This window comes from Podarcis erhardii (assembly GCF_964252035.2).
Source record: "Podarcis erhardii genome assembly, chromosome: Z".
NCBI classification, from domain to species: Eukaryota; Metazoa; Chordata; class Lepidosauria; order Squamata; family Lacertidae; genus Podarcis; species Podarcis erhardii.
In genome coordinates this window covers 36,894,354-36,919,213 of record NC_138504.1, presented here as the reverse complement: position 1 = coordinate 36,919,213, position 24,860 = coordinate 36,894,354, and the positions used below count along the sequence as shown (strand labels likewise).

At 45.1% G+C, this 24,860-nt stretch overlaps 2 protein-coding genes across 4 annotated transcripts in view; both read left to right on the top strand.

Moving 5' to 3' along the window:
- Positions 1-4: 4 nt before the first annotated feature.
- On the top strand, positions 5-5,208 carry SURF6 (surfeit 6). Of its 2 annotated transcripts, none has more exons than XM_081847198.1 (5): positions 5-101; positions 901-1,229; positions 1,978-2,223; positions 2,412-2,500; positions 4,463-5,208. In XM_081847198.1, the coding sequence occupies exons 2-5, from the start codon at positions 1,136-1,138 to the stop codon at positions 5,126-5,128; spliced, it is 1,095 nt and encodes a 364-aa protein (XP_081703324.1). In that variant the 5' UTR covers positions 5-101; positions 901-1,135; the 3' UTR covers positions 5,129-5,208. The 2 variants fall into 2 exon arrangements, with proteins under 2 accessions (XP_081703324.1, XP_081703325.1); XM_081847199.1 differs by having other exon boundaries at positions 47-101; positions 898-1,229.
- Positions 5,209-8,387: 3,179 nt separating this feature from the next.
- Positions 8,388-24,860, top strand: part of CCDC180 (coiled-coil domain containing 180) — a 57,355-nt gene continuing 40,882 nt past the window's right edge. For both annotated transcript variants that reach the window (XR_014152512.1, XM_081846898.1), the window contains exons 1-13: positions 8,388-8,522; positions 9,422-9,548; positions 11,819-12,012; positions 12,194-12,282; positions 13,002-13,111; positions 13,786-13,914; positions 14,882-14,992; positions 15,628-15,723; positions 16,452-16,615; positions 17,065-17,184; positions 20,843-20,922; positions 21,208-21,296; positions 23,119-23,241. Coding sequence is in view for 1 of the 2 variants with exons in the window: in XM_081846898.1 (XP_081703024.1) it covers positions 9,480-9,548; positions 11,819-12,012; positions 12,194-12,282; positions 13,002-13,111; positions 13,786-13,914; positions 14,882-14,992; positions 15,628-15,723; positions 16,452-16,615; positions 17,065-17,184; positions 20,843-20,922; positions 21,208-21,296; positions 23,119-23,241 (1,374 nt within the window). In the remaining variant the exon portion in view is untranslated. The remainder of the gene's footprint in view (positions 8,523-9,421; positions 9,549-11,818; positions 12,013-12,193; positions 12,283-13,001; positions 13,112-13,785; positions 13,915-14,881; positions 14,993-15,627; positions 15,724-16,451; positions 16,616-17,064; positions 17,185-20,842; positions 20,923-21,207; positions 21,297-23,118; positions 23,242-24,860) is intronic.

Genomic DNA, 24,860 nt, shown 5'->3' with positions numbered 1-24,860 from the left:
TCCTCCAACATCCCATAATCCTTCGCCTCCTCCTCACAGGGTCTACCAATAGAGCGCCGAGCCGTTCACAAAGGCAAGTTCCGCCTTCCTCTCCAGCCCAGGTAAGTGACCAGCTCACGAGCCGCGCGTTGTGCGCTTTTGCGATTCCTGCAAGAGAAGCGCACGCGGTGAGGTGAACCACACGGGTTGCAGCGCCTTCTTTGCACGCCCTGCGATCCCGGTTTAGGGGAACGCGTGCCAACCCCTAAAAAGCCTTAAGGGGGTGGATCTCCGCCAACTGCTCACTGGCCAGCCCTACACAGGATGGGAGATCTGGAGTGGTTTGCCTTGCGCCTACATATGAGATTATCTCTCCTTCCCGTGAGCGGCCAGCATGTGTTGGTTCGCACGTGGCGTTAGACGAGCGTACAACCTCTGTACATAAATTGTTTAGCTGCACGCTCCTACAGCTATTCATATTTTCAGTTTGGGAAACTGTGTACACAGTAGTTGATCAGTACACTCTACACGCAAACGCTTGTGCGTGCGTAGAAACAGCTCTCTTTATTGTGTAACCCAGCACACGTGTTTGCTGGAAAGTAAAATTTAGCTGGCTGATGTGACACGTGGGGGCTGTTCACCCGTTCTGTTAAACAGATGTACAATTTGGGGTACCCATATGTACAAATTAGGTCTGCTCTTTAACAACCATTCACATGTGATATTAAGGAGTGTACAATCTGTAACTGTGTATACAATAGCTTTACAAGCCAACAGATGTCCACTTTCCCCCTCAAATGCCTGTACATGTGTTGAGATGGCTTTCTGTGGATTTTTATTTTCTTGACTTGTAAATATCAATCCATGAGTCTCCTTCAGTTTACTCATGTCATTGAATAATTTCCCTCTGTCGTTAAGCAGGATGAAAAGCGAGTATGCAAACGTGGCCCCATGAGTTTGTCCACTTTGGGTCGACATAGCAGAAGCAGCCTTACACAGCATTCTGGGTAGAAGTTTCGAAGGGAGGATGATCGGAATGAACAAGACATCTTTGACTTAGAAGCAACATTCCCCCTGCGAGACCATCTTACGATTTTATTTTAATTTTTGGTTTATTTACTTTTATCTTTAACCTTCACAAGACTTTGATCCCACAATGGCCAGTTTAGTCAACAAAGACTCTTACCTGCAGAAATTGGCCAAGAAAATTTGCACCCAGGAAGCCCCCGAGCCACGAAAAAGGAAATTTGGTACAATTATCTGATGCTGTCATTTACTTCTCTAGATCAGGGTTTTTTGTAATAGTGCAGCCTCCTTGGTTATTGTAATTATTTTTATTTATTTATTTATTTATTTCACAGTATTTATATACTGCTTGTGATGAAAAGTGGTACCTCAGAGTGGTAGTACTTAATGTTTATCCTTATTTTAACCACAGCTCATTTTAGATTATAATCTGCTCAGGAAAGGGTCCTGATGCCACAATGGAATGACAGTAGTGTGTTTTGAAAATGCAACTTGGAAAAATTCAGTTGTCTTGTCTTGGTGCTTCCTGCAGACCTCCAGAAGTTGCTGGACTACAACTCCCATCGTTCCTGATCTGCCATACTGGCTAAGGTTGATGGGAGTTGGAGTCCAGTAACATCTGGAGGGGCTTCTAATATGTATGTTCTTAGGCATTTACAGTGCTCAGGTTGCGAATGTGACCTGTGCGGGATGCACGTTCACAACCTGCAGTGGTGCGTCTGCGCACACATGTGTTGCGATTTGGCGCTTCTGCGCATGCGCGACCGCCAAAACCCGGAAGTAACCCGTTCCGGTACTTCCGGATTTCGGCGGTGCATAACCTGAAAAAACACAACCTGAAGCGGCTGTAACCCGAGGTATGACTGTATTCCTTGCAGAAATGTTTGCACAGCATCTTATCAACCAGATTACAAAATATTTTCCTCTCTTTGTTTAATGAAGTCTTGTGTCTCTGCCTTCAAACATTCCCAGGAACTGGACTGGGAGACGATAGCACCCAGCCAAAGAAGAAGAGGAAGAAGAAACAGAAGAAGCAAGGCAAGATAGTGGGCACCTCTCTGGGCAAGCAGACAGCACCTGGGGGCAGCCAAGCATCACCAGCCAAGCCAACAAATGCCAGTATTAAGAAATCTGGCCCAGTTATCCATGCTGCACCCAGTTCCAGTGGATCTCAGACTACTGGGGGGAAAGGGGACAGAAGCCAAAATGATGTTGCAGGTGAGAGTGTTTCTACAGCCAGTCAGCTAAGCTACTGGGCTGGGTTCTCACATAACTCTAAGCAATGGTTTAGTAACCCATATTTTAGCATTATGTGTGAACCAGGCCACTGAGTTTAGCTGAGTTGAGTTTAGCAGCAATTTGGGTTGGGACACAGGTCACGTGCTTTCTCCTATTTTCCCTTACAGGTGGTGACAAGAGCACAGCCAGCTCATTTTCAGCCATGAATCTCTTGCGGCAGAGACTGCACGAGAAGATCCAAGAAATCTCTGGCCAGGTAAGATCAGCACCCTCCTTTAAAATGTTGTCAAGATGTGGAGAAAGCCTGGAAAATCCAAAGCCAATTTTAGGCTGTAGGCATATGCCAGCTTAATTTGGGAGCAAGCCTTGTTTAGGGCAGTGGAACTTGCTCCTGAATAAACACCCACAGAATTGCACTGTTAGATGTGTGTGTGGTGGAAATATCCCTATGCCTTTAGTATTCTGGTTCCAATTGACATCATACTGGCTTCTGCTCTACCTTGATTTGAACTTAAACAGTTCACCCATCTTTGGAGGCCAGATTTTGGAGGATGTGATGAGGGTGGTTGATGTATAATAGGGGTGGGGAACCTATGGCTCTCCAGATGTTGAACAGCCAGCTCCCATCAGCCCCAGCCAGCATTGCCAGAGGTCAGGGATGGTTAGAAACATCTGAAGGGCTACAGTTGAGTGTATAAATATAACACACTCTTCAGTCAGGCCTGCTTGTACTTTGTGATTCTGTTCAGACATAGCATGGGTGAGAAATATTTGGGTGAAAAAAAACCAGCTTTTTAATAATCTTAGCTTTACTGTTTTGACTCTAAAAAGCAAGTTTGTAGATCACATGGCTGAAAATATAAGCTTATAGCAATGCATTCTAAGCTTCCAGTGTCCTATGCACCTTACCCCTCCCCATGAGAAAGATAGGCAGTGATCCTAAGGATAAGCATGAGCCTAAGTATGCAAATGAAGAACCTTTCTGTTGGTTCAAGGAGAGAGATACCATGATCCAAGTTTGGGGCAAGTACTCTTTGGCAAGAGAACACCAGCAGAGATTTGAAATAGCAAAATACACAACAAAGTAAAGTATGGAAATAAGGGTTTTTAGCCTTTTAAAATATGCCACTTAATGTGAGTTCCAAAGTTTCCCTCTTTCAGTAGCTTAGAAAAAGAACACATTTGGCAAATTAAAAAGTTTACTTACAAGCTCTCCAAATGTCAAATTCATGTGCTTTTCCATACAGCATTCAGAAAAAGCTGCACAGGCAGTAAAATGTGGCTTAATTACAGTGGGGCAAGTTCCTAAATCATTGGTTTAGGAACTGAAGAGTGACTTATGAAAGCTGAGCAACCATCACATCCTCTTACACCTGAGCTACTCAGGTAAACTGGGAGAGAACAAAGCCTTGATTATCCAGTCTCTCCCAAAGTGAGCTAAGCACATTGATTGTATGAGGCTAGTTATCCCACAGTTCCAATAACATTTGCAGTATTTAGGTTTTTTCTGTAAACGTGTAATATATAGATTGTGTGTGTGAGAGATGAAACTGAAATTGATCCAACACTGTTTAGTTAATAAATAGTGACAATTCTAAGAGTACTCAGGATGGAAAAAATTTAAGAGATGTGACATATACAAATTATCCCTTTAAAATTACTACTACTACTATTATTATTATTACTAGCTACAGAGAAATTAGCAGAGCGGTTCTATAATACTGTCTTCAAAGTATGTCCCACTGAGTTCAATGGGGCCTACTCTTGGGTAAGTAGGTTCAGAATTGTAACCTAAATTTTGTTTTCCAGATTAAGTCCACAAGGTATCAGGGTCTTGAGTGTACATCCTTCTGCTATTAAGATGGATTTTATGGTTGTTTTGTAGGAATAAGTTGGAAAGGTTGAAGCAGTTTCCATTTTGGGGTCAATAGTGATTTCTAAATCATAAAAGTATTTTGTCCCCCCACCCAATATTCTGATTGTGACATCCAGTAATGTATAATTACATTGTTAGTCTTCCAGCTGAAATTCTCTTGAAGGAAATAATCCTTGCCGGCTTTCCTGCTTTTAAATGTAATGGTAAAGATAATACAGTGACCAGATTTACAATGATACATATGTTAGTGCTCTTTTCTAGGCACTGTCTTTTTAGCTTAAAAAGTTCACTTTCCTCTTTTGAACAATTCCTCTTTCTTTTCAACTTGCTGTTTCTTAACAGGGAAACAGCAAAGAGTTGTCCCCAGCAGTGTTGGAGAAGAGGCAACGAAGGAAATACGAGAAGGAGAGAAAGAAACGCCGTAGAAAAGAGTTAAGGATGAAAGAAAAAACGGAGAAGAAGGAGGCAGAGGAGGCTTCAGCAGCCATTTCAGAGCCCCAGGCCCCAAAGAATGACACCAAGGTTGAGATCGTATTCAGTAAGGTTGAAGTCCATGAGGAAGGGCTTAGCAAAGCGGAAAAGAGGAAGGCGCTGAAAGGCAACATTACTCCACTGACAGGGAAGAATTACAAGCAACTCCTGAGCAGACTGGAATCTCGGAAGAGTAAGCTGGAAGATCTGAAAGACAAGGATGAGGGGAAAGCCAAGGAGCTGGAGGTGAAGATGAAGTGGACAAATGTCCTGTACAAGGCAGAAGGGGTCAAAATCCGCGATGACGAGGACCGGCTGAAGGCGGCCCTGAAGCGAAAGGAGAAGCGCAAGGCCCAGCGCCAGAGGCAGTGGGAGAAGCGGACTGAAAACGTAGTGAACAAAATGCAGCAGAGGCAAGACAAGCGCCGCAAGAACCTCCAGAAGAAAAAGATGGCCAAGGTGGAGAAGAAGAAAGCCAAGGCTCGCAAAAAGGGTCGTATCCTGCCCGAGGACCTGGGCAAAGCCAAAATTAAGTGAATCAGGCTAGTGGACCATTGGAACCCACTCCAAGGCAGGTGCTCACAGGGCTCATTAATAAAAGCTATTTTTTAGTGGAACATCTGAAAATTTTTATATCTAAATCTCCTTGTTTGTGAGATGACTTGGAGTCATCAGGCTGTGCAGCTAGACCAAGAAGAGGGAGCTTCTACACTTGGGATGCAAAAGAGATATATTTCCACAAGACTGTTTCTGTGGTCATACAACCCTGAGCTATGCCAGTTGATCAAGTGATCTTTTCATCCCTCTCCCTGAGTCAGGATAAGAGAACCTTCAGTCTGGGTGCTTAATGTGGCCTTCAAAATCTTCCAGGTCCCCAGCATAGCTTAACACCCTCCTTGAATATTTTCTACCTTTGACTGTGCTATAATGTCTTTTTCCCCCTTGGGTAAAATGTGTATTCATTGCTCCCTCCATTTTTGCTTTTGCCCTGCCCATCAACTGGCATGCAGCCCCTAGAAAATTTCCCAGAAGAGAACACAGCCCTAAGGCTAACAAAGGTTTTTTTGTGAAGAAATTTCACAAAATCTCATCAACGGGAGCTCAGGAAGGAAGCAAATGAATTTAATATCTTAACAATAATGGGATAAATTAAAAGAAAAGATGGGATTATTTTTAATTACTTTATATTAGCGCAAAATACTGTGCATTAGTTTACATATAATTTCCAGAAGATAAAGAATAATTATTTACAGCTGTTTGCAGAGATGCACAAAAGTTGAATGTTATCATGAAAATACTAATTCTAGAAGTTAATAAACAGCACCACTTTTCCATAAATCAGTCAATTTGAGATTTATAATAGCTTTTTGTGAAATAAGTTTGTGCAGTCCTTTTTGCGGTGGTTCCAGAGTTTTCAGGTATGAGGCAATACACATAACTTCAGTTAATAAGTTTAATACTCTTTGCAAGTCCTCTGTTTTTTATTTCATTTTCATTTCAACTTTTCAATAATGTATAAGATTTATTTTTTCATCTGTAGTTAGATGTTAATCTGTTAAATAACCAAAATACTGTTCCAAAAGTGGCTTATATTAGAACAGACCCCAAAAGTGGGCATAAGATCAACTTGGGAGGTGTGTTATCTCCAACATATATCCGATGAGTTTATAGTATTTAGCCTATGTAGTGTAGGAGATAACTATTTTTTATTTAAATAGGTATATATTTGAAATTTGCCTTAATCCAAATTAGGTGGAAAGGAATTATGAAAGGAAAACATAAAGCTGAATGAGTGTCCTTTACTCTCAATTGACAAACACTGATTTAAGTGTCTATTACTTAAAGGTTGGGGTAAACCCTTTTATAAATAAAAATCCCCCTTTTATAGGGGATGGAGCAGCTCCCCTATGAGGAAAGGTTGCAGCGTTTGGGACTTCTTAGTCAAGAGAAAAAGCGAGTAAGAGGAGACGTTGCTGAAGTACATAAAATTGTGCATGGAGATAAAAAAAGTGGGCAGAGAATATTTCTCAATCTCATAAGACTAGAAGTCATGGACATGAAGCTGAATGCTGGTGTTATAAGAAAAAACTGCTCCAAGCGCCCATATAGAGTCCTTAAGTGGGTTCCCTATCTGTAGGAGAAAATAACAGGCCAACCAGAGAGTATTGAGAAGCAAAGCATCTAGTAAGCCTGATCTTTATTAAACTGTTGCAACAGGTTCAGGTAGGTAGCTGTGTTGGTCTGACACAGTCGGGGGGAGGGGGGGATTGTCCAGTAGCACCTTAGAGACCAACTAAGTTTGTTCTGGATATAAGCTTTCATGTGCCTGCACACTTCTTCAGATATCTGAAGATATCCTTCAACTAAGTGCACATTTAAAATATGAATAGGATGCAAGCCTGTGACCTGTATTCAGGAATTCAGTAGTTAGCATAACAAAAGAGTGGCCAGTATGCCCAGGTAATCCAGTCGGGTAACCTGGCAGACAGGAAAAAACAACACACCCCTTCTGTGATGTATGTATGTTTCCAGGGGTGGCCTTGGACTCCAGGATGGGCAATTTAAAATGTCTATATAATGGCTTGGGTGTATTGCTAGGGTTCCCTTGCCCCCTCCTGTGGGGGGGAGCACCCTGTTGCAACAGCTTTAATAAAGATCAGGCTTACTAGCTGGTTTGCTTCTCAATATTCTCTGGTTGGTCTCTGTTGTTTTCTCCTACTGACAGAGAACCTACAAAAGGACTCTATATGGGCTTTTGGGTACCCCATAAGAGAAAAGGAGAAGTTTTTTCTCATAACAGTTTCCCTTGTACATTCCCTTGTACATTTATGAACGTTTATTTTATATTTGGGACCTTAGAATTCTTATAACACTGGAGAATTCAGGGCTGGTGAGGACCACCACCTTGGATGGTTTTGAAAGGACTGATAAATTCATGGAGGATAAGGCTATCAGTGACTCTTAGCCACCATGGCTATGTTCTGGCACCAGTTTTTGGCCCCAGTTGGTCTGATCCAGCAAGGCTTCCATTCTTATCAAAAATCCCCCTTGATTGGACAAGAAGCTTTTATTATCTGCATCTGTTAAGTTCACAACCAAGGCATTAAAGAAGTACCCATCTCCTGTTGCTTGTTCTCAGCCCCTGGTGTGGATAGACTGCCTCTGAAAATGGAGTTTTGATTTTGCCACCAGGTGGAGCCTGTGATCTCATTTTATAAGGGAATGCAAAACAATTTCTCCCCAGTTACCCAAGCAAATCCCCTCCATAAACTGTGGATGCACACCTGTGTCCTGACAAAAACACGTGTATACTAATGAAATCTGCCAGACAGCTCCGTGGCTGGGGCGTGGTGGTTTTTGCTACTTCCCAACTTTTTAAAAACCACGTTTTTACAATCTCCCCCCCTAAAAAAAAATGGAATGGTGGTAACCTTCAATGCAGGGCATCTTGCATTGAAAAGCAGGATTCAAAATGCAGAAGCATCTTGACGTTATTCTAACTTTTAAAAGGATTCAAAGTCGGACAGGTTCTGTACATGCTCGGACTCTTATTTACCACGCAATATTCTGGTGGGGGAAATTATGGAGGAAAACAACTATAACAAATAGTACTCTATAAAACGCTGTTATCGCTGTTTCTAACAAGATTACTGTATAAGTGACCAGGACACAATGACAAACTCGTAAGACAAAAACAAGCCCCTGCCGTTCGTGATTTTTTTTTAAACCGCTTTCCGCGTCTCTATGGCAACAACTAGTCATCGGAGCAGCCATGTTGAATCCCGTCGAGTCCCGCGAGAGAATAACACGCACTTTCTCCATTCCTTCCTCTTCCCTGCTCTTGATAGTCACCATGGCAACCAAAAGACGCCGTTCTTGGCCTAGCTGCCTTGAGGCGGCTTTTAGGACTGGCTTTCCAGGGGTTCGTCAGGTAAGGTTCGTGTCGGGTGAGAGAGGGGCAACTGCGGGAAGGCGGGAAGAGATGAGTTGAAGAGGAGAGCCCCCCCCCCAAAAAATACGTTGCAATGAGTTGCAGTCCTTTCCTTTGCCCTAAGGGGGAAAGCAGTCACACGTCCCGCTAAGCATTCTGGGAGAGGAGCACATGGAAATAATCCGTCCCTCCCATCACATTTAGTTTGGATCTCAAATGTATCCCTCATGGCAGGACCTGATCCGAGCCACAAAAGCCATTTTTCTCTTCTCCCCAACTATCAGCACAGGACTTGGGGAGGGGGAGGGGACACCACTCTTGGTTATTGCCTAATTGCATTTGATGATTTGCATAAATAAGTGCTGTAAATAAATTTGCACAATTAAATGCAATTATTAATTGTATAAATGACACTTTTATTTAAATGTGCTCAGGGCACTGGCACCCAGATAGGTAGATGGCAGATAATGGGGAGGGAGTCCACAGTTGCAAATAATACTGCAGCTATAATATCATAAAACCCCACTGTAATACATACACTGGCATTTACTGCTGATATATGAAAAAACAAAACAAATTCCTTCCAGTAGCACCTTAAAGACCAACTAAGTCAGTTCTTGGTATGAGCTTTCGTGTGCATGCACACTTCATACCAAGAACTGACTTAATTGGTCTTTAAGGTGCTACTGGAAGGAATTTGTTTTGTTTTGACTATGGCAGACCAACACGGCTACCTATCTGTTGCTGATATATGAGTCAGTTTGAGATGCCATGCTATTACAAAAAAGTCTTGTTCACAGCAGTTTCTCCCCCACTCGCCATTCCCAACATCACTCAAGGAATGACACCAAACCATTCAATTATTTCTTTCTCTTTCTTTGCATTTTCCTTTTTCTCAGCTAACCCAAGAAAAAGTTCAGCTGCAAACCAATCAAGCGCCTAGGAAAAGTCTGCAAAATGACCCTAGTGGGGGTGTCCCGTGTCGTCCCCAGTGGGAAAGTCTACAGACAGATATTTGATGATGAGGTACAGCAATGACAGAAGCTAGAAGACCTGATTGGGCGGGGTGGGGGGAGGAATAGCATCACTTGAAGCAGGGATGGGGAACTGCAGGCACAGAACTCTCCCTCGGCTACACCTCCTCTCCCTAGGCCACACCCCTGTCCAGCTTTGGTTAGTAGATCTGCAGATTAGTAGATCTGCAAGTTCTAGTAAAACACACAAACACAAACACAAACACACACACACACAGTAGATCCTGCAAGCCTTCGGTTTGCCCACCACTAGACTTAAACTCCGGCAGAGGCAGTTGCAAAGTTGGGTTAGAGCAGTCTTTTCAGACCTATCGCTCTCCCTGTGTTTTGGACTAAAGTTCTCATCAGTCCTAGCCAGATTTGTGTCCTAATTCTTTGTGGGATATATTGCACAGGATCACTTGGGGAGTATCTTGTTCATTATGGTCTATAGCAACCATTTTCAGATAATACCCTCAAACCCATGTGAAAACATCTGGAGAGACTTCAAGTCCATAAACTTGTTCTAAGTAATGGTTCTAATTTCATGCTGCTATTAGACTTTTCCCAAGAAATGACAGGCTACCTGCTATTGTTGCAGTTCATTGTATTTTAAATTACATATAAAAGCAATAAAACATATTCTAAAAGAAGAAGAAAACTTAACACATTTAAGCTTTTAGGGTGTGAAACCTACCCAAACTTGCTTTAGCATATTCTTCTCCCTGCTGGTCTCATATGCCTTCAGCTTGACTGAAGACAGTGTATACTTTCATTCGAGGAGCGACAGGGTTTGTTCAACCTGACACATCTCTGTACCAAGACAAAAATGTGGCGAGTCCTTATCTGAGAGATGTTTGCAGATGACGCAGCCTTGACAGTGCACTCCAAGGAAGCTTCACAAAGACACAAGCCTGCATGAAATTTGGCCATACCACCAGTCTGATGAAGACCAACATCCTGGGTAAGAACCCCACCAGCACTCCACCATCAGCACTGGTGACCACACACTTGAGGTGGTAGGCAATTTTGTCTACCTGGGTTCTACCATAACCAGCAACCTTTCCATTAATGCTGAGCTGGACAAGCATATTGGCAAGGCAGCTTTGGCAATGGCTTGCCTCTCCAAAGGGTATGGGAGAATGTGATGCTAACATCTAATACGAAGATGAAGGTCTACCAGGTTTGCTTGTTGAGCACGCTGCTATTGCACACTGTGTGTTGACTTGTGGGCAACTTACAACTGCCAGGAGCAGCACCTCAATGCCTCTCACATGTGCTGCATCAGGAAGATTTTGGACATCACATGGCAAGACAGAGTTTCAAACAAAGATGTGCTCTCCCAGGCCCGCAATCCCAGCATGTTCACCTTCCTGTCTCAGCAACATCTACACTGGCTTGGTCATGTCCACAGAATGGAAGATGGAAGAATCCCCAAGGACAGTGGTGTCCAAACCAGATTTGATGAAGTGAAGGGCCAACTCCAGGAAATAAACTACCACAGGGGCCAGAATAAATTGACCAGCAGGCCGGATTAGGCCCCCCAAATGGACTTTCAACATGCCTGCCCAAGGATGTGCTCTGTGGGGAGCTAGTTTCATGAACCAAGCTTGTTGGCAGACCAACTCTGTGTTACAAAGATGTCTGCAAATGTGACAAGAAGGCTGGCAACATCAACCCTGTGTGGGAATTCCTTGCAAATGACTGCAGTGCCTGGAGACAGTCAATCTGGTCATGGGAGGAATGACCACTGGAATGAGCGCAGAGGGAAGAAACACCATAGTGCTTCTACAGCGGCAAAACCAGGCACCTTCATCTGCCCCAGCTGCAACAAAACCTCTCTTCACCCACAAAGGCACACTCCTCTATTGTCTCCTAAGACAGATGAACGCCAACACAAGCTTTTGAGGACGCATGCTCACTTCATCACATAGGTGAATTGAAATCTTAGTATACATGTTTGTAAGGGAGAAAATTTTAATGTGGGAGTTGTGTGGCAAAATCTTTCCCCTTATTTTTTTGCATCTCATTGCCATTCAAACCCTGCCTTACAATTTTCTCCTTTATTCACTTGCCAACTTTCACTTCATTAACCTTGAACAAGATGCTTTAATTCTAGCTATTAAAAAATGACAACAATATATTATGAAGAATTAAATCAGGGTGGGACTCATAAGTACTTAACTTTGCTTGGCAAGTGCCCTCTATTTCTGATGAGTATAAGCGTGCCCTCTTTCACCTTAAAGGAAGAAGTCTAATTATTTTTATTTTGGCTTTGGCTAGATAAACCTTGTGCGCACTCTGGGAGAAGCGAGAAGCAAGATAGCCCAGCACAAGCTTCCGCAGATCCCAGGAACGATTCCGCTGGTGAGGGATGTGGAAACCTGCTCTGGCAATGGGTTTTTATCACATCGTCAGCAGATGTGGGTTGAGGGAATGCCCAATGATGACGTCACTGAAAATCCAGTGCAATACAAGTAAGGAACAGAGTTATGATGTTATTCTGTGCTGTCTACTTGACCCTTGGAACTTTTTCCAGGCCACACCCCTCACTCACCCTTACTTCAAATCCCAAGTGTTTTGACCTGACTGGAATGTGTTCTTGAACTCTAATAATGTCTCTTGCTTCAAGTTTCTCCCACTCTGTTTCTATTCCAGAGAGGCTGCAACACTGGCATTTTTAAAGACTCAAGAAAGTGAAAATGTTATTGCTGCCCGGGAAGTCCGAGGACTTGCTGAAGTCATAAGTAAATGTTTACCAATTTAATTCTGGCACCATAATCAGTGTTTTTAGCAAATGTGGTATCTTTCATTTATGCAGACTACCAGCTATACTACTGCAAAGTACTCTGCTTGGGGCTTCCTTTGAAGATAGCTCAGTAACCGTAGCCAGTGCAGAACACCACTGCTCAGTTTTTGGCCAATACCTTGCCAGTTGCACTGGTGGCCACTGCATTCTCACATTCAGTTCAACCTGATGGTGATAGTCTTTAAAACCCAAAATTGTTTTGCCGATAGTAACACCTTGAACTTAGGCTGTTACCAAATGGGCCACAAGTGCAGATCTCTGAGCAGAAGTCTCCTGACAGGGCCTCCTGTCAACAACCATGCTGCAGCATTCTGCACTAACTTTAGTTTCAAACCCACACAGAGTTGACTGCAGTAATCCAATCTTGAAGTCACCAATGCCTGAACTATTGTGGTCAAGCCCTCCCTTTTTATTGTCTGTAAGCCACTTATATGTTTTATTACAGTTAGTTAAATAAAAGAATGAGTAACTATGAACTTGTACATAAAACTGAAGATGGAACTAAAATGTGGCAGGCTTCTTTAGCAGCATGAGAATGTCAGCTAAGCCAGTGGTTTTGTAAAAAAACTCCAAAGCACATTACTCTCTCTTTATGCTAGCCTGGCTAGTTCTACAGCTGTGCATACAGCCTAATCTCCCTCCCTCCCTCCCTCCCAGTTCCTGAGAAGAAAAACAGTGACATTGTGGAACGTATCTCAGAGAGCAGGAGGTGCCGTTACGAAGAGACGGTGGTGACGCTACGGCAGGAATTGGCACGCGTTGGGAAGGTAGGCAGCCCCCTTCACCACTTTAGTGCATCACTATTGATAGTACTAGGGATGGGATAGTTTGCAATGTGAAGCCAATGTGGTGTAGAGGCTTGAGTGCTGGACTAGGACCTGGAAGACTAGGGTTCAAATTTATCCACTTGGCCATGGAGGTCTCTGAGTGACCTTGGGCTAGCCACTCACTTATGTGACACATTTTTCTAATACATACATATTGATGCACATTGTTTCGTCCAAGCCTTGTTTCGTCCAAGCGTAACATAACTCACAGGGTTGTTGCTGTGAAGATAAAATGGGGAGAAGGAGAACCATGTGCATCACATTGAGCTTCTTGGAGGAAGGGTGGGATATAAATGTAATAAAGAAATAAAATTCAGTTCTCTCTATTTCTCATTTCTTCCTATCTTAAATTCAGTTTTCCACTTTTTGCAACAATTTGTGAATCTTTGCTTTAAATCCTCGTGAAAATATGCTACTGCTTTAGTACGGATCTCTCCAAATGTTTTGTGTTCAGTTTTGACTATATAGTTTTATGCAAGAAATTCCCCCTTATGTGCATTTTCATTTTATTTTTCATTTATGTGACACATTTTTCTAATACATACATATTGATGCACATTGTTTCGTCCAAGCCTTGGCAAGTGTTACCCATCAGATCATCTTCTCTGTTTCAGGAAATGGAGGTGTGTTTCTTGGAGCCTGGGAAGCTATTTCTGACCAAGCTGTCAGAATCCGATCGCACCATTGAGTCCCTTTTCCAAGTTTCTGCTGAGAACCTCCACTTGGAGACTTACACCATGGAGGTGAGGGAGTGTCTCGCAACTCAAACTCAAACAGGGCTTGAAGGCTGCCTGCCACCTTTTCTTGCCCCTCTGGCTGATACTTCTGGTGACCCTAGATCCTCACTGCTTAGCAACAGGGATGAAGGGCCTGGCAGTCACTGTGGGTAGCAGAATAAGGCATGCTGGAGATAGGAACATAGGAAGCTGACATACTGCATCATCCCATTGACTTATTTAGCTCAGTATTGTCTACACTGACTGGCAGCAGCTTTCCACTGTTTCAAGTTGGAAGTCTCTCCTTGGAGATCCCAGGGCTTGAACCTAGGAACATGGAGAACTTCCTTATACTGAATCTATGTATTTTTCTACCTCAGTATTGTCTACACTGACTGGCAGCAGCTCTCCAGAAAGTCAGGCAAGGGATATTCCCAGCCTTACCTGGAGATGCCAGGGATCAAATCCAGGGACTTCCTCATGCAAAACAGATGGGCTGCCGCTCAGCTACTGCCCTTTCCAGGAACATAGAAAGCTGCCTTATACAGAGTCAGACCATTGGTCCATTTAGCTCAGTATTGTCTACACTGACTGACAGCATCTTTCCAAGGTTTCAAGCAGGGGCATTACCCGCCCTACCTGGAGATGCCGGCAATTGACCCTGGGACCTCCTGCATGCAAAGCAGATGCTCTACTAAGCTACAGCCCTTCCCGCCAAAGGCTGTAACACATGGGTGTAGCCAAGGGGGGGCCTAAATCAATACAAATCAGTACGAATATGAGATTCTCCCCTGCTATCAAAAGCCTGCCTCCCCAACAAAAATCCTGTCTATGCCCATGACAGTGAACAGAACAGTGGGATGGGTTGAAAGGATCTGGCATGCCAACAAAGATCATAGAACAGGCTTCATATTTTCCTTGATAACTTTTAAAAAATATAGGGTTCCACCTCAGCTCCCCTGTGTGGAATTCACATCCCATTTCTACCTTGCAGGACTTTGAGAGAATGTGGAACCTTGTCTCCAAGGAGACCTTAAAAAGAAGGCAGTGGATTAGAGAGCTGGACAAAGCCTTACTCAAGGCAGAGGTCGATCGAGCTGAACGGGTAAGTACAAGAAGATGCTAACAGAGAGTACATGAATGATTGTGGGGGTTGCTGCTGTATGCCTTCCATCAGCATGTTGCCCAGAAGGAAATGCAGCCCTTGGAGCTGGAAGAAGTTCCCCATCCTTGCTATGGTTCCTTGAAAGGGTCAGAAATAGTTGTTTCTTGCTGGCACATGTGTCTTTTTAGGAATTCGCCTCTTCAGTGAGTTGGTGGAGGTTGGTCTCTTTAGGTGAATGGGGCATTGCCTCACCACTCTCATTCTGTCTTCAGCCAATTCGCACCTGCCTTCCTCCTTACTTACAGTGAGTCTAGGGGGTTGCCCCAGCTGTTAGCTTCCCCCTGCATAGACTCAAAGTGCCCCTTGTGGAACTCATCGGGGAGAATGATGAGAATAAAAGCTAGAATTGGTTGGCTCTGCCTGTCATTGACTCTAGTTCTACTTATCATTGGCTATGGCTCTGCCTACACTACAGCTTGCATCCCTGCATTCCACCTAACCCATGGCCACCAGTTACCATTGGCTGAGTAGCCCGGTGGGGTGGTCCCCCAGCATGTCCCTAGCAATCTCAGCAGACGGGTGTCCTCACCATCCTGAACACTTTTCTTACCCCCTCCCTCTGCTTTGGTTTCCAGATCAAACTTTTGTTGAACAAATATAATAAGATCCTGGATGACATTTCCTATTTCCTACCCTCTGATGTCCACAGGTTCATTCACAAGGAAGCCATGGTAAAACCTTTCTGCTTGATACCTGAAATTCTCCAGTAAGATAACTACAGGTTTTGCTTGATCTCACCCCCCACCCCTGTAGTTCGGGAATGATTGAAAGTGGGCATATTTGCAAACCTAATTTGAGTAGCAGAATTGGGCATTTTAAAATAAAATTGTGGTGTGTGTGTGAGTGTGTGTGTGTGTGAGAGAGAGAGAGAGGGGGGGGGGCTATGTGCAAGATTAGCACAGCAGCCAGGAAAGTGGGATGGGATCCCTGAGATATTGTACGTGAAAGGAGCAGAGAGACAAGACAAGGACAGGTTTGCCCTGGTGTCCCCAGCACAGCGCCAAGGGTGCACAGGTGCCTGTGATACCTCAAAACCCTCTGCACTATTCTTTCTCTCCACTTCTTTTTTATCAGAAACTATCTTTTCCCCCTCTTTGGAAGTGAGAAAGGAGTGAAGAAAGCAGACTGACCAAGAGGGGAGGAGGAACCTACTCTGGGCATCTCTGCTTTCTGCCCCATCAAGTCCCAGTGGGTTACCAGCCACCATTGTAATGGCACTAGAGAACAATTAAGGGATGCATCTAGCTAAGGTTTATTCAGAGTAGACTCCTTTAGATTACTGTAGCTAAATTTGTCTTGCCCATCATGTCCTCTGGGTTGAACCAACTAACCTGAAGTCTTCATCTCCTTGAAAAAGAGAGATTCCCTTGCTACTCTCATCTACATCTTCCAATTCCAGATGATCAACCAAGCCCTGCTGGCCAATCGGAGAGCAATAGCCAAGCTCTTTGTCAACCTGATGGAGGCAGACCTGAAAGGAGACATCTTCTATCATCGCAAACTGGAGGAGAGAATAAAGACCTGGAGAGCCAAATGGAAGCAGAAAATAATTTACAGTTTCAGGTCTGAAATTTCATTTATTTATTTATTTAGAGTATTTGTACTTTGCTCTTTATGCAAAAGTGGTTCCCAGGTTTGCATACAATTGGTTAAAACAAGACAGTCCCTGTCCTCAGGCTTCACAACACACAAGGAGAAAGGGAGAGGATGGGCAGAGGGTGGAAATCAAGCTCGGGAACCAGTTCTTAAACAGTTGTTTTTATAATGGCCAGCTATCATAGTTCACAGATAGAAGATGCTTAACAGAGCTGGTCTTTTGGTGAACTCTGCTTCTCATCTCTCCCACTGAGGCAGACTGATTGAATGGTTGCCCCCAGATGGCAGTTTGGGGGAAAGAAGGCATGATGGAGCAGGAGATTTGGGCAGTATAAGATAGGTGTGGCTTTTCAGTCGCACAGTATCCCTTGCAAAAAAGAAAGCCCACATTTAATGTTTCTTGTCATGTCCTATAGACAGTTCATGGAAAGTGAAAGAATACGGCACCCGAGTGCTGTGAATGTGGAGCTGGAGAACATGCTACAAGATCAAAAATCACTCACTGAGAAGAGAACAGCACTGTTATATTCTCTGGGGTAGGTGAACAGGAGAATAAAATGTAACTTCTCATTCCTAAGAATGTAAGAATAGCCTCCCTGCTGGATCAGGCCAAAGATGCTTTTATTCCAGTATCCTGTTCTAATAGCAGCCAACCAGATGCACCGTGGGAAGCTCACAAGCAGGAGCTGAGCATAACAGTAACTCTCCCCTTATAATTACCAGCAACTGGTATTCAGAGGCATATTACCTCCCACAGTGCAGACAGAACAAAGCCATCCTAGCTTGTAGTAGTGATGTTTTGATGGTGTCAAATTATGGGTGGTTGGCAGATGTGTATGTAGACCAGGGACTTTAACATTTTCCTTCCCCCTATGGTCCCAAACCATATTGTCCCCACCCCCCCATGCCAGCAATTTGCACAGGACTTTTTCCTTATGCAACCTGCATGGGGGGCACTCCAAATTGGTATCGTGGGGGGCGGAGGCAGTGGTGGAGCTTCATGCTCCAACACTGGGGGGGGGGGCAGAGTGCAGGCGGGGGCGGGGCTGGTGTACGTCCCAGGGGTGTGGCACGCCACCTGTGGGGGGATGGCACCTAGCGCAGGTGGGGGGTCAACCACGATGGCACCCTACCAGGATTGCGCTGCCGGGGGCAGTGCGCTACCCCCCCCACTCCTCTTCCTCCGCCACTGGGTGGAGGGCATCCAGTGTTGTCAGTTTGTGTAAAAGAAACAACCACCTGCACATATAAAGGCAAATATAGAACTCTTAACAACCTGGGCTGTATCCAATGTTAGCCATAATCAAAGTAAGCCCACTGAAGTTAATGACAGATTTAGACCCATTAGTTTCAGTGGGCCTACCCGTTAAGTATAGAATCATAGAATTGTAGAGGTGAAAACGTCCTCAAGGGTCTAATAATAATAATAATAATAATAATAATAATTATTATTATTTATTATTTATACCCCGCCCATCTGGCTGGGTTTCCCCAGCCACTCTGGGCGGCTTCCAAAAGAATATTAAAATACTGTGATACATCAAACATTAAAAGCTTCCCTAAACAGGGCTGCCTTCAGATGTCTTCTAAAAGTCTGGTAGTTGTTGTTCTCTTTGACATCTGGTGGGAGGGCGTTCCACAGGGAGGGCGCCACTACTGAGAAGGCCCTCTGCCTGGTTCCCTGTAACTTGGCTTCTCGCAGTGAGGGAACCGCCAGAAGGCCCTCGGTGCTGGACCTCAGTGTCCGGGTAGAACGATGGGGGTGGAGACGCTCCTTCAGGTATACTGGACCGAGGCCGTTTAGGGCTTTAAAGGTCAGCACCAACACTTTGAATTGTGCTCGGAAACGTACTGGGAGCCAATGTAGGTCTTTCAAGACCAGTGTTATATGGTCTCGGCGGCCGCTCCCAGTCACCAGTCTGGCTGCTGCATTCTGGATTAGTTGTAGTTTCCGGGTCACCTTCAAAGGTAGCCCCACGTAGAGCGCATTGCAGTAGTCCAAGCGGGAGATAACCAAAGCATGCACCACTCTGGCGAGGCAGTCCACAGCCAGATAGGGTCTCAGCCTGCATACCAGATGGAGCTGGTACACAGCTGCCCTGGACACGGATTTAACCTGTGCCTCCATGGACAGCTGTGAGTTCAAAATGACTCCCAGGCTGCGCACCTGGTTCTTCAGGGGCACAGTTACCCAATTCAGGACCAGGGAATCCTCCACACCTGCCCGCCTCCTGTCCCCCAGAAACAGTACTTCTGTCTTGTCAGGATTCAATCTCAATCTGTTTGCCGCCATCCATCCTCCAACTGCCTCCAGACACTCACACAGGACCGTCACCGCCTTCACTGGTTCTGATTTGAAAGAGAGGTAGAGCTGGGTATCATCCGCATAACTGATGAACACCCAGCCCAAACCCCCTGATGATCTCTCCCAGCGGCTGCATGTAGATGTTGAAAAGCATGGGGGAGAGGACAGAACCCTGAGGCACCCCACAAGTAAGAGCCCAGGGGTCTGAACACTCATCCCCCACCACCACTTTCTGAACACGGCCCAGGAGGAAGGAGCGGAACCACTGTATGACAGTGCCCCCAGCTCCCAGCCCCTCAAGACGGTCCAGAAGGATGTTATGGTCAATGGTATCAAACGCCGCTGAGAGATCCAACAGAACTAGGAAACAGCTCTCACCTTTGTCCCTAGCCCGCCGGAGATAATCAACCAGTGCGACCAAGGCAGTTTCAGTCCCGTGATGAGGCCTGAATCCCGACTGGAAGGGATCCAAATGGTCCACTTCTTCCAGGCGTGCTTGGAGTTGTTCAGCAACCACCCACTCAATCACCTTGCCCAAGAATGGAAGATTTGAGACTGGGTGATAGTTGGCCATCGTGGCCGCATCTAAAGATGGTTTTTTAAGAAGTGGTTTAATAACCGCCTCTTTCAGCGGGTCTGGGAAGGCTCCCTCACGGAGGGAAGCATTCACCACCCCATGAAGCCCATCGCCCAGCCCTTCCCGACTAGCTTTTATAAGCCAGGATGGGCAAGGATCAAGGAGACAGGGAGTTGGTTTCACTCGTCCAAGCAGCCTGTCCACATCCTCGGAGGTAACAGATTGGAATTGATCCCACGCAATTTGACTAGACAGAACTCTAGCACTCTCCCGCCCCGGCCCTGCTCCCACGGTGGCGTCTACCTCTTTCCGAATCTGAGCGACTTTATCTGCAAAAAACTTTGCAAAATCATTGCAGGAGATCATGTGGCCTGTACTGGACCCCAATGTAGTAGGTGGTTCCGCTAAATTGCGGACCACCTGAAAAAGTCTCCTGCTGCTGTTTTCTGCAGATGCAATAGAGGCAGCGAAGAAAGTCTTCTTCGCCGTCGCTACCGCCACTTGGTAGGCTCGACATTGAGCTCTAACCTGTGTCCGGTCAGCTTCAGAATGGGTCATCCGCCACCGGCGCTCTAGCCGTCTCAACGATTGTTTCATTGCCCTCAGATCCGTGGAAAACCACGGGGCTGTCCGGGCTCCATGCAATCGGAGAGGGCGCTTCGGAGCCAAACAGTCAATAGCCCTGGTTAACTCCACATTCCAGCGGGCCACCAGGGAATCAGCTGAAAGGCCATCAACATGGGATAAAGCATCCCCTACCACTCTCTGGAAACCATTTGGATCCATTAAGTGGCGGGGGCGGACCATCCGAATCAGTCCCACCACCCTGCAGAGGGGAAGGGTCTCGGAGAAGTCAAGTTGCACCAGGAAGTGGTCTGACCATGGCACTTCTTTCGTTTCGCTAGTCTAACCCCCTGCAATGCAGGAATTACAGCATTCTAGGACAAACATGGGATACAACCTGTTGTTCAGTTTTTCCAGTTGGCTCCCTGTATCACCCAACTCCAGGGTTAGCAGTAGGAGTGATGTCAGCCAAACTATGTGAAAAGAAGGGGAAATCTGCTACCTCCACTTGTCTCACTGAGCCCCCAGTCCCCGCCCACAAATTTCCAGATTTTCTCCTACGCCCAAACAACACACTCCCCTCTTCAGCTTTCCCTGGAAAAGTTCTCTGTGGAACTTTCAGCTCAGCTATATAACTAATATGAATATGTGACCAGTGAAAACTGGGGCCCAAATGAATTTTAAGATTTGTCATGCAGACCTCAAGAGCTTTATGAGCTAAGTGTTTCTCTGTCTCTTGTCTTTTTAGCAATATGCTGCCTTTGATGCAATCCAAGGCTGAATTAAATGAGTGGTATGAATCTGTGGTGGCTTTAAATAAGCGGATAGGTAAGGAACAAAAGTTTTGCTATTGTTATTTAGAGCAGCAATTTATATATTTACCAGATTTCCTAACTATAACCCTTCACTTTAAGGTCTCAGGGCAGGCTACAAGAATATAATATACCATTATAGAAATAAGATAAATTCTTTATAATGATAAAAACAAGTAAAAATGTTCAGATGGAACAAACAGTGCTCCACATGTTCACAAACAGAAAGATGTGAATATTTCATATTCAGTCTTGTAACCACCATATCCAATCTTGTGTTAATTTTAATTTTTGTCTCAAGATACCCACAATGTCCAATACTTAATGAAAATCCGCCTCCAGTACGAGAAAGTTTGCCAGGAGTGTTTGTCAAAGGTGCAGGAGTGTAAGGTTAGTGGGCCAATCAGTTTTGTTGAAAACTGTTTTTCTGTTTTTCAGTCTGACTACAGATGTGAATAAGAGAAAATCTGTTGTTGTTGTTGTTGTTGTTGTTGTTATTTACCCACCCTTCACTCTAAGATCCAAGGGCAAATTAAAACAATCAAAACACAACATTAAAAGCATTTTTAAAAAAACCTTACCATCACAGTAATAAGATAGGCCCTAATATATACATCTCAAGTGTCAGGAGCCAGTTTAAAGAGGTGTGCCTTCAGCATATAGATGCCAATATAGATGTTTTTGAAGATTGTAACGACTAATGATTTGGAAGGAATGATGATGTAAGATGTAAACTCCCCACTGCCAGATCTTAAATCAGGGTAGCCATTGTAGTGTACCTTCAAGTGTTGTCGGACTACAACTCCTATTAGCCCCAGCCATCATGGCCAGTGGTCAGGCATGAAGGGAGTTGGAGTCTAACCATATCTGATTTGACAGGCGAGCAGGATTGCCTACCTGTCAGTAACCTACATTGTTATAACACTAGCCTCAAAGAGGGTTGCTGTCAGCAAACTTACATTCCCGCCCCCCACTCCCAGACCAGAAAAGCTCAAAGCCTATTGACATCAGGCAGTGTCAGGGCAGGTGTCAGGAGCAAGCGATAATTCACATGATGTAAGGAAAGTTAACTCTCTTTAGTCAAAGAAACAAAACAGTTCATGAGGCCAGGCCTAGCGAGCACAGCAACTTTTTCCAGCAGATCTTTCCTCAATGAGGCAGTTGTGAGGACTGAAGGTCCCTGTCTTCCCGCAGCTCCCTAAATTTCCTCCTCCCCATGGTCCTTCTTTAGCAATCTGTGCCTTGTCTGTCTTTGCTCCACCGTCTTCATCCCTCTTCTGGTTCTGGGAGACCGGGGGGTGGGTGGCGGAGCTGGTCACAGCAGAAGGGGGAGAACCCCAGGCTTCTTCAGCAGCCCATTTCAGTCCTGCCTCTTGGCCCCCCTCATCTCCAGCCTCATCTTCTGCCTCTGGTTCTGGACTGCCCTCTGCCCCAACTTCTTTCTGCTCACTACACCCTGTTACCTTTTCTGCTTCTGACACCTCCTTCTCCCATTCTGCTCTCTCTTTTCTCTCTGACAACTCATCATTGTCCCACCACCAATCCTCAGGTTCTGAACCTTTGTCCCTTAAGGATCCCCAGCTGGTGCCTCCCACCAGTCCTGTGCATCCATGACAGGCTGACACACCTTCGCTGTACCCTTTTCAGCACCTGATAAAAATGGTTTTGTTTAGACAAGTCCACCCAGGTATTTAGAAAGTTGGTGTGAGTTTTAATCTGTTCTTAGTTTATTGTTATTTGAATGCTTTGAAAATCTTAAATTATCATTGTTAAATCTTCTTATTGATCATTTTGTTGTTTTATCTTTTTTTTGTAAACTACTTTGAGGGGGTTGTTGTTGTTTTTACAATCAAGCAGTGTATACATCTTGTAAAATAAATAAATAAAAAGTGATTAGCTGCCAGTGTGGATTAGCGAACCCTACTTGCCAAGGAACATGTGTCAGTGCACCTTAAGCTCCTGATCATCCTTTTGCATCCACATTTTTAGTTGCTCCACACCTGATGTCACCTATGATGGAAGTGGGTGTGGTTTACAGGGAAATGGTATCATAGGCCAAAATGCAACACTTACCAGACCTCATGTGGCCCATGAGCCCTGCTGTGAATGAAAAGCAATATTAATTCATAATAAGTGAAACACATCAGTGGAGTCAAGGCTGCATATTTATGAACTTCACTACTAATAACGCTTTCTCCCTCTCCAATTTTAGAACAAACTGATAGATAAGAAAATCTGCACGGAAAAAGAGGCTGAAAGGATTGTGAATCCAAATTTCTACCAGTTAGTTGGGAAGTTACAGAGTCGCTTTGAGCAGGAAGTAGAAATGATGGACGTAAGTTTGCCAGTGTCTCTTCCTAACACGTTTCCTGCAACGCATCCTAGCAGGATCAGAGCAGCAGAAATGAACCTGCTGCAACTCAAATTGAGAGAACCCATGGTCTGTGTAGCAGTTCTCCTTGTGGGTCAGATGTGGCCCTCAAGGCCTCTGCATTTGGCCTTCAGGACCAGTGGCAGAAACTGAAATATGAAAGCTAGGAGCTAAATGGCACCTTAAACCTAGGTTATGGGCACAACTACAGAATATTTAGGCGCGTTTTTTTATAACAAGAATACAAAGCTAAAAATGAATGAACTGCAGCTAAAATATTATGTTCATTTTTCACATGGTCTAGTCCTTCCCCTGCCCATCCCCCCTAATATTCTTAAGAGGGTCTTTTCTCCAGTCTTCAGAGAGTAGCTGGCAGTGGGGAGGCCGAAAAAGGTCCTTTCCTTGCACTCTGCAATTTTAATCTGAAATCTTAGCTCAGAAACTGCTTGCGCTAATGACATTCCCTGTTGCAAAATGCACTTATGACAATGGGAGTTTCAAACACTGCTCAGGGCTCTTCCCACATCACACCTTTTCCCTAGGCACCCTTCTCTCCCTGAGCCACACTCTTCACCAGTTCCTCCCTAGCATTATCTATCAGGCTGTCTAGGTAATGCAACCCAGATGCCTCAACTGGCACCTTTGAGATGCATTCCTCTACAGTGGTGCCTCGCAAGACGAAAAGAATCTGTTCCGCGAGTCTCTTCGTCTTGCGGTGTTTTCGTCTTGCGAAGCAACTCTATTAGCGGCTTAGCGGGTTAGCGCTATTAGCGGGTTAGCGGCTATTAGCGGGTTAGCGGCTATTAGCGGGTTAGCGGCTATTAGCGGGTTAGCGGCTATTAGCGGGTTAGCGGCTATTAGCGGCAAAGCGGCTAAGCAGCTATTAGCAGCTTAGTGACTTAGAAAAGGGGGGGGGCGAAAACAATTGCAAGACTCGCAAGACGTTTTTGTCTTGCGAAGCAAGCCCATAGAGAAATTCGTCTTGCGAAGCGCCTCGAAAAATGGAAAACCCTTTTGTCTAGCGGGTTTTCCGTCTTGCGAGGCATTCGTCTTGCGGGGCACCACTGTATTTTATTTATGTCACTGGATGTTTCCTTGGGAGGAGGAGCAGAGGCGTCTTTCCTATTGGGCTTGCTGGTGCCTTGCGCCAGGGCGCTGTCCGCTCAGGGGCGCCCCAGCGAGTGGGGGAGCTGCACAGCTTTGCCAGTGGCCTCCCCTTTCCCTGCACCCACTAGCTGCACCTTGCCAACCATATGGCTGGCGGGCATGCAGCTTGCTTTCCAAGCCTCCTCAGGAAGAGAGCGATCCCTGCAGAGGCTTCAGGTAGAAGCTGCGCCCCGCCAGCTATATGGCTGGCATGCAGCGCTCTCTTTCTTTCTCTCTCTCTCTCTCTCTCTGTCTCTCTCTTGCCTGCTCAGCCTGCGGGAAGAGGGAGGTGGGCGATGGCAAGGCCATGGAGCTTCCGCGCTGGGTTTGCAGCCCTGTTTGCAGGGTCCCCTTGCCCGTCCTGTTCAGCGACATCTAGCCCGAACTGTGAGTAGCAGCAGCTGCTGCCCTTGTTTCTCTCTCTCCCTGGAATCCTG

Bases quoted from the DNA above. Each gene is read 5' to 3' on its own strand.
- SURF6 (XM_081847198.1), top strand. From the start codon at position 1,136: ATGGCCAGTTTAGTCAACAAAGACTCTTACCTGCAGAAATTGGCCAAG. The intron at 2,224-2,411 runs GTGAGAGTGTTT...TTTCCCTTACAG, and splicing joins AAGCCAAAATGATGTTGCAG to GTGGTGACAAGAGCACAGCC. The intron at 2,501-4,462 runs GTAAGATCAGCA...GTTTCTTAACAG, and splicing joins TCCAAGAAATCTCTGGCCAG to GGAAACAGCAAAGAGTTGTC.